The sequence below is a fragment of the Taurulus bubalis genome (genome assembly GCF_910589615.1).
Source record: "Taurulus bubalis genome assembly, chromosome: 2".
Taxonomy (NCBI): domain Eukaryota; kingdom Metazoa; phylum Chordata; class Actinopteri; order Perciformes; family Cottidae; genus Taurulus; species Taurulus bubalis.
The window spans coordinates 4,492,338-4,501,601 of NC_136590.1; the positions used below are offsets into that span (position 1 = coordinate 4,492,338).

Here is a 9,264-nt window from a genome sequence, read left to right on the forward strand (position 1 = left end):
CAAGCGGACGAAAGTGAAAAGGAGGCACATTCACATGATTCTCAGATTGAGAACATATTCTTTAGACGTCAGTTCTTGAGCCACTATAAAATGACCAAAAGTATGTCCTACAACAAACAAAGTAAAGCAGTTGTGAATCACTCACCATCCTCCTCAGTGGCAGGTGGCACTGATTTTTTGGGAGACTGAGGGACGGGTTCAGGTTCAGCCGGCCTGCTGGGTGCCAGCGACTTGCTGAGGAGGTCCGAGTATTTTTCCGTCTGGCCGACGATGAAGTCCAGCTGAAGGTCCAAAGCCTTCTTCCTCTTTTCCTCCAGTCTGGACTGCTGCTTGTACTGCACCACCTTCATTGAGAAAAGACACCAACGCTCTTATTGTATCGGTGTAGAGCCCTCAGACCCAAACAGCTGTTTATGTCAACTAGTTGCACACGCGGAGAAGAAATTAAGGAGCGCCAGATTTAGCGCTGTAGCATGCTAGTCCGTTTAAATCAAGCTCAAAACTGTACACAATTTGTTGAATGTTATTCATTTTCAAAATAAAAGAACCAAAAGGTTCTTTTCTGTATTTTATTCTACTGTAACTAAAACGTAAAAAAGAACCCTGACCCTGTGATGCCACTGCTTTTAAAACAGGGTGAATTTTACTTGGTGATTTCAAAAGAAGCTACAATAAAAACCTAAATGCCAAATAGTAAACTAAGGCAGGAAAATGTCACTTATTCTTCTGTGGGAAAGAAATAAAATAATAATCAAACACAGGCTGTGATCGTCTCAATTTTTACAGCTGAGCATCGAACCAGGATGTTTTGTTTGCGTGTTTTTTTTGTGTGCGAGTGAATAATCCGGACCTTCTCCACACTGCTCCAGAAAGCCCGGACCTCCTTTGCGATAGAAGAGGCGACTCTTCTGATTTTAGAGTGCTCGTCTCTCTTGGCCTTTTCTTCCTTTTGCCTCAGGTCCTCGTGGTGTCTCATCACCATTCGTACCACCTAATAAAAACATAAAAGGTATAATAAGACACACCATCTTTCAAGTAGCCTAGTAAAAACACATTTCTAGACACAAAAAAACTTTTTTACTAATAAACCTGACCCACCTTTCGAGCCACGCCTCTCTTCCACCGCCTCTCCTGAGCGAAGTCAGCGGAGAGCCACTGCATCTCCTCACACAGGTAGTCCCAGTGCACTTTGGGTCGCGGCGGCTCTGTCAGGCGGGTGAGCCGCTTCGTTGACAAGCTGCCCTCTCGCCTCAGTGACTGGGTCCGATGCTCGATGTCCGCTTCCTGCAGACGCACAGTGGGAAGAAAACGCTCAGTGAATCCCGCCTAACGCATTAATGTTCCTGTAACTGGCGCACACTAGTTTATCATAAGAAAAAGGCACGCTTTTGGGGCCATTTTGGGGATTTAATAACTTAATAAATTACTTTGAAAGGAGAAGTATTGCGTTAATACTTTGTACCCAATCACCCAGAGAATAACTGAGCTCCAGGGCCGATCACACGTCGGTTTCATTTGCAAAAGACCTGCACAGCATGTTGGATGACAGTGGATTTCCCTGGAAGTAACATTGCAGTGGAGAAACCGTTGATAACACAGCAGAGCGCTGCACTCTTTATTTACTCCAGCACAACTCTTAATTGATAGCAATCCAGTATAATCCAGTCGGACAGAGAGGCACTACTCAACAGAACCATCATCCTTACTTGCCATCAATCACTGACTCTCATATTTAATAATGATTAACTGATCTTTTTAAAAGTTGGTCCACAGTTGCATCTTGATTATAAACACTAAAAACCAAAGGACAGTCTAGTAAAAGTGTTACATGCATCTCATCAACATACAAACTAACTATTCCTGCTCCAGAAATTTTTTTTAAAAAAGAGCCTATTTAAGGCAGTGGGCAACAGGAGGGAAATCATTTCTGAACGCACAACTTATTCTCAGCAGTACAAGTCTCACTCACATGTTTAGCCAGCTCTGCCATGTCTTTGTGACGCTCTCCGCGGGGTCGCTGAGGCGTGACCTGATCCGGCGGGGAAGAGGAGGAACTGAAGCCACCGCCGGTGCCAGGAGACACAAACTTCCCATGGGGCCCCCGGAGAGGCGAGGACTTATCCCGCCGCTGGGCGGCCCAGTCGCTGGCGGGCGAGGCGCCGGGGTACGAAGAGGAAGTGGAGGGCGAGACAGGAGATGAGTTCGCGGTGACCCCGTCTGCCATCCACTGGTGTACCTGAGGGCCGAGGGAGGAAGGTGAAGAGGAAAGTATTTCAAGCATTAGCGAGGTGAAAGCAGCAAGAGTCATTGAAAAAAAAAAAATGTCAGAGCTGAAGTTTACAATAAGCAAATTCAGACATGCTCCAGAACTACAGACCTTTCATGCAGAATTAAAGCAAAATGGCAGAAGTCAAAAGGAAAGCATTTTTTTTAAGTCAAAATGCTCCCCTTCATTAGCAGTGACCGCATCAGACCAGGAAGTGCTTGTGAGCATCCTGTTAAAAAGTGAACCAATGCTGGACAACACACACGGGGAACTGAGCATGCGGTCAACTTAAAAAGAACTCACTAAACACACACACACACACACACACACACACACAGTTCATGTGCAGCAGGATGTGTAGAATGACGCCATGTTTGGACAGTGGAAACATGCCTGATATATGAACAACATGGTGGCGTAAGAACAGATTAATCTCTTTTCAGGTTGAGCGCTGCTCACAAAATTATTTCATGAAACCGTCATGCACGATATCTAAAAAGGGCAATGTTCTGCCATCTGCCTGTTTTTTCTTATTTTCCCATGTTCGGGGTGGTTTTCTGGGTGTCAACCTCCACAAAACCCAAGAGGAAGCTACGAAAATGACCGTCACAGAGCCAAAGAGACGCAAAGATAGCGAATCAAAAAGAAAAAGCGAGTGAATCCGAGTTGGCTTTCAACCCTCGCAGGAGGGGCCGAACATTTTTAAACCATCAACAAACACAATGTGCCTTTAAATCTATGTATTATTATGTTTATAATGAAGCGTGTGCATTTGCTTGCATCTATGTGTGTATTTTCTTTTCATTGAGCACCTTTCACTAAATCAAATCTTCACAAAAACCTTGTCCCTCTATGCTGCACAGCGTGACCTGAAGAACTCTCGGTACATCGTTCAGTTTAGACCCAACAAAACGAAACCTATTTCATAAACAGTCATGAAACTACCTCGAGTGGAGAGCCGAGGGTCATCTCGCTTTCCGTTTTGTCTGCGTCCGGTTCTTCGTCGCTGCCTTCCTCTGGACTGCTGATCTGTCCCGAAGTGGCCTCCAGAGCCTCGGTTTCTCCCGTGGTGTCGTCCTGCTCCATGTCCTCGCTCTCCTCCTCCTCATAGAGGGAGTCCGCCTGGCCGACGGGGGCGGACGGCGGGAGCGCGTAAGGGGCGCCGGGCGCCGTAGCGTCTGCAGCGGTGGCGTCAGCTTCACGGGAAGTTTTAGCAACAGTTAAGGCCTCGTTGTCAGATTTGCTTGTGGACGACGCGGCCGGGTCGAGGTGAAGAGAGTCACCGGGAGCCACCGACACAGACGTTTTATCGACGAAGGAGCGCTGGGTCTGATCGGACGCACATAAAGAGTCCGAGACAGTTTGGGGAAGGCACTCCTCGGACACGGTGCCAGACCACGAGCTGTGGGCATTGGCCAGCTTGCCGGCCGCGTTCTGTCGCTTGGACACGAGCGGCAAAAGGTTGGGAGGGGGTTTCAAGGCGGGGGTTTGTCCCGGTTTAAAAAGAAGCAGCTTTGGGTGTATGAGACCAGGGGAGCGGGTGACGCAGAGAGCCGCTGGTTTGGTTTCTGTGGGCATAGCAACATTCTGCATGCTCTGTGACAGAGTCTCTGTCAAAGCAGGGGCCACTTTGGAACCTTCGTGGGAGGAAGCAGGGGCCTCGCGCTTTGTGGCACTTACAACGGTCTGATTGGGAGCGGGCTGAACGCGTAGCAAAGCGGCAACGGTCGAGTCCCCCGCGTCCGCATCGGCGACCGCCGGGGATATGAGCGACAGCGCACCAGCTGTCGCTTCCTGTTTTGCGGGAACCGTTTGCACTACGGGAGAATTGCTCGCCTCCGTTTGGTCCGACGGGTCTGCACTGATCTGTGGCGTCAGCATTTCTGGACCGCTGTCCGTCGGTTCTAAGGCGACGGCGGCCACTCCAACTAAACAAACGTCGCTTGGGCTAGCTTCTAATACCAAATGCTGCCCGATCGCAGCTGCTCCCGTGGTTTGTACGGACAAATTATGGGAATTACTGTTTGCGTCGTTGTGTACAGGCAAGGGCTGCTGGGAAATAATGACAGTGCCGCTTTCGAGGTCCTCTTTGACGATGTATTCCTCAGAGTGTTCGAGCAACGCGTTGAATAAGTTCATCTCGTATCCTGGAGAGTGAGGCATCTGTGTGATGCCGCCGCCGCCGCCGCCGCCTCCGCCTCCTCCTCCTCCTCCTCCGCCGCTGCTGCTACTGGCACACACCGTCTCCTCCGCCACCTCCTCCACCAGCGTGCAAAACTCATACACCTCCACTCGCTGCGCGTCCAGCTCGATGTCCGCCTGCACGCTTTCCTCGTACAGCTTCGGCTCCCCGACGGAGAGGTCGGCGCTCAGCTGGTTGACGATGGCGGCCTCGCAGACGCTGCCATCTTCCCGCTGCAGGAGGTAACTCTGATTCAGGTGCATGTTCGTCCAGTCGCCGCTGATATGAGTCTCCTCTCCGACGACGACGATTTGATGAGCCTCGGCCGAATGCATGAGCTCGGCCGGCGGCTCTGTTTCGGGATAAGATGTTTCTGCCTCGGCGACCCGCTCCGCCTGCAGTGAGACGACTAAGCCCGTGTCAAGCGGGAGCGGCGAAGCAGAGGGTTTAGAGGAAGTCTCCTCTGGCAGCATTGTGAAGTCAGACGAGGAGACGTCAGCATGTCCTTCCCTCACGCTGCCCTCCAGCCGCTCTCCTCCGAGTTGATCGCGGCCGTCTCCTCCTTCAGAGCCCTCTCTTCCAGGAGAAGCGTGTAATCCAGGAAGCGGTTCTCCTGCTTTTCTGGTCTCAAGTATTTCTGCTGAGGGAGGTCGTCTGTCAACAAGTTCCTCAACGTACTCGAACGTCTCAACCGATTCCAAAGAGTTTGCCGTTTGTATCTCTCTGGCGTCAGTCGAGATGCCCGTGATGATGTTATGTTGTGTTTTTGACAGGTCCGTTTGCTTAATCTCACTACCCAATGAGGGTAAAGGGAGCGGGGGCGATTTGGAGTCCTGGTGACCCCCCGCTCGCACCGCGGCGCCCGGCGGAGGTACGTGGACACGCAGGTCCCCGTCGGACGGCCCCGGGGCCTCGTGTTCTGCGGCGTCTCGGACTCTAAAACCAACACTTGATAGCGGGACAGACCGAGACGGAGCTGTGAAATGGATTTGAGATTGGGGTCGGAGGTGAATATTCCCGCCCGTGTTCTCCTTTCCACCGAGCTCCACGCTCGTTCCAGTCTCTGCTTTGTATTCCAACGTGACGGACTGTTTATCCTTAGTCCCCGTAATAAGTCCAGCTCCTTCTCCGAGCGGCTGAATCTGGTTTGTGTCACTGTTTGAGGGGCTTTTCTCTTTATCAGTTTGTGACCCGTATCGCAACTCTTGCACTGTGCTGTCAATCTGTGTATCTGTGGCGAGAAGGGGACAACGGGGATCTGGAGGCTTTTGCATCTCAGCGGAGGAACTACAGTCCCCGACGAGGGGCGCCGCCGAAGATCTCGAAACTCCGATCGGGAGCTTTTCAGGCAAGTCGGTCTGCGGGGCGCTCTCCGTGCCGAGGGACGCCGGGTCGTTGCCGTCGTCGCCGTCGCTCTCCGGCGGTGGCACAGCGGGCAGATTGGCGAACGGAGGGACCGGGCGGGGGGTAGCTGCGGCCGGCTGCGGGGCATGCTGAGGCGACTCCCCAGCCACATTCTGTGCAGCCTGGAAGTTGCCACCCAGCACATCCACAGCCGGAGGGGCACGCTGCCGCACCGCCTCCTCCCCAGAGCGTCCTTCCTCTGTGCTGCCCCGGCTACACACTGCACCTGTGGGTGACACAGGCAAACAAAAGAGTCTGGACCACGTACAAAAAAAGAATAATAATGACTTAATATTGATAAAGTGGGAAGTCACTGTGCTGTCTTTGTTTATTTTATTGAAAGTACATGAAAAATGACAAACATTGAGTGCGTTTGCAAAGCAACAACTTCTCACCTGTCTGTGGTATGAGACACAGATCTTCTATGCTTTCTACTTCCAGGATGCTGAAATTAGGGTCCCTTCCACATAGTCTATGGGAGCAGAAATAGATAACTTTATTATCAACAAAAAAAAAGCACAACTCAAACCGCACATCTTACAAACCAGTGAGGCAAGCTTTTGCAAAAAGAAAAGGGAGGCTAGATTTCTTATTCGTGGACATGCATTTCGTAAACACAAATACCACAGTGTGTGTGTGTGTGTGGGGAGGATGAGTAACATGCCAGGTCACGAGAGCAGCGCTCGGATAGCCTGCCGCTAGCACAACTTGCTCGGACTACAGTTGGTGTACGAGGCTGTGTTTCAGTGGGAATCCTGCAGCAGTAATTAAATACATTAAATACACAAGCGGCACTAAACCGGGCAGCTCAGTTAGCTCGCTGCAAGTTTGCATTTTTTTGCTGCAGTCGCCTCACAGGAAGGTATTAGGAATTCTGCAGCACGCGCTCACAAGCTAAAAGCCGGCGACCAGGCGCGCGGGCCTTCCACTCATTCATTTGTATGCTCTCGTGATGTGAAATGCATTTGGAGGGGAGACTGCGTGGAACTTGTGGATGATAATGTACCTTGAAAAAGTGCATCTTTATTCAGGGGTGGTGGGGGGTACATTGTGCGGTCGGGAGCACGCGCAAAACCGTGCACGAGACGAAAAGATGAAATCGACTTTCGTCCCGAGAGAAGTGGGAACGTTGACAATAAAGTCTTCTTTAAAAAAATTATCCCAAAAAAAAGAAGACACGCTTCCACAATGAGACACTGCTTGGGTGGCACACAAAAAAAGGCAAAAAGAAATCCTGCTGCTAACTAGCGAGGTAGAAGAGTTACTAAGGGTGCGTTCGGTTGATGCGCAGGCGCCGCTTCATCCCCACCCGCGGGTTACGCAACGCTCGAGCCCTCAAAGAAGCGCGTTCACGCCGACACATCTGATTTTAAGTTACTTCGCCGCGATAGACAAACGGGAAAACATCTGAAAAGTCGCATTAAAAACCCGCTTCTGCATGCGCTGCCATACAGACAGAGAGAGGGAGAGAGGGGGAAGAAGAGGGAGGGGGGGGGGGGCAATCGCTCGTGACGTCATTTTGCGTGGGGTCAAATTTTGTTTTCCACGAAAAATAAAACACGTAAAAAATATTCTGTTTTAACCACTAATACGCGTTGCTTTCCGAATAAGCATTTTAAAAAAGGGCGAATAAAACATTGTTATAAAGTTCCATATACATGTTTGCAATGATTATACAGGGGGGGGAGATTTAGGTGGGACCCACACGGTCCAACGGCTTGGCTCTTTAGAAGCGACGGCGAGGAAACGGCGGTTCAACGACAACTCCTTTGGTTTTAGATTTACATTTTTTTCCGGTGTTGTTGCTTTTCATTTTTGTTTCCGGTCTCGGTTCGAGTGTCGTGTCTCCGCATTTCTACGAAGCAAATTCATAAAATACTACCAAGTGAAACGCAGTCCGATTGTGTCCTGTCGTTAGTCCGAGACCCCCCCTTCACCTCCCCATTACTTCCTCCTTGCCCCCCTCCCTCTCCAAGGCCGCCATCTTAAGTTCCCACCTACCTGAAATTTCCGAGCGATTTTCTTTTACTAAATTCTCATTGAAGGAGTCGTCATCCGCGTAAGATCGCACTCAATCCTTGATGCCAGTAATCCAAACCGTCTCCCGGTACCCAACGAGGTACCACTAGGTCCGTGGGAAGAAGTTAAAATACGGACCGGGAGAGACTGGGTTTCGGCGCAGAATGTAGCGGTCGCGGGGAGGAGACTTTACGCAGCGAAATGGTGGAGAGACCGCTGCTGCTGACAACGGACAGAACACGGGAAATCTCGCGAGATCTCGTCAAGCGCGCCACTTGAAATTTCCGATTGTAGTTTATTGTGAGACGCAAGCTCGATAAATTATATAGATATAATATGTTTAATCGGTTTATTTTTAATCCCACAAATTATACACATGGCGAAGAATATATTAACGTAACGGTGACAGTGCACAGTTAAACGGTCATAATATTTCACATTTAGAAAGTTACACAAAAGGTTTTGTATTTTGAGTGACGAATAGATGGTGATGAAGCTACAAGCAGCGGTGGAGCAAGTTGTATATTATAATGAAAGTACTAATACCACGCTTTAAAAATACTCTGTTACAAGTAGAAGTATGCAAGTCTTCAGGAAAAGTGTACTTAGAGTAGGAAAAATGTCCCCTGTTATTTATATTATTATATATTTCATCACAAGTTTATTATTCATGCATTAATGTTAAAGCAGGATTTTACTGGTGGTGTTGTTAACTAATGATTATGTTCACTATGGTATAATCTACTGATCATTTTTTCCATTGATTTTGTAAAAATAGTGTGAGATGCCGTCACATATATAATTAAAATAACTAAAACTAAAATATTCACAGCGGTGAAGCTGAAACCATGAAATGGTTTTACATAAATAATCACTTTAACAATCAAAATATGCCAATTCATTTCCTGTCAATTTACCAATTGATTAATTATGCAGCTGCATGAACTTTTGGGAAGTTTAATTTATTACAAAACTTCAAAGTCTATTAACTATTTCTTAGTTTTGTGTGCAAAAATCTAAATTTGTGAAGTGCAATAAAAAGCACACTTCCCTCCAAGATGAAATTCATGCTCCTCAATTGTGTACTTATGTTTTAGTATTTGAGTAAATATACTTTTTGGGGATACATTTCTGATTAAGGGACCTGGACATATGATGTATGGTAATAATAATGAAGACATCCTTACTTTAGAAAAAGCAGAGTAAAAAGTAGTACTTTTTCTGTCCCTTTAAATGCAGAATTAAAGGGAATTCATTGGTTTGTTTAGATAAGAAATACATTGACGTCAAATTCAAGCGTCAGCGAAGTAGTTCGTCTATTTTTCTTTGTTTTCTCCGATAGTAAACTGTATTTTGGGGATTCGTACCGTTTCTACAGATTTTAAATAACTAA

General features: G+C 48.3%; 1 protein-coding gene across 1 annotated transcript in view; it reads right to left on the reverse strand.

Annotated features, from left to right (window-relative positions):
* The window catches only part of srcap (Snf2-related CREBBP activator protein), a gene marked incomplete at its 5' end in the record, with an annotated part of 36,237 nt that extends 28,401 nt beyond the window's left edge, over positions 1–7,836 (reverse strand). The window contains 8 exons of the mRNA XM_079237226.1: positions 146–344; positions 851–991; positions 1,099–1,284; positions 1,970–2,236; positions 3,212–4,452; positions 4,495–6,078; positions 6,248–6,324; positions 7,790–7,836. Of these exons, the coding sequence (XP_079093352.1) occupies positions 146–344; positions 851–991; positions 1,099–1,284; positions 1,970–2,236; positions 3,212–4,452; positions 4,495–6,078; positions 6,248–6,324; positions 7,790–7,836 (3,742 nt within the window). The remainder of the gene's footprint in view (positions 1–145; positions 345–850; positions 992–1,098; positions 1,285–1,969; positions 2,237–3,211; positions 4,453–4,494; positions 6,079–6,247; positions 6,325–7,789) is intronic.
* Positions 7,837–9,264: the final 1,428 nt, after the last annotated feature.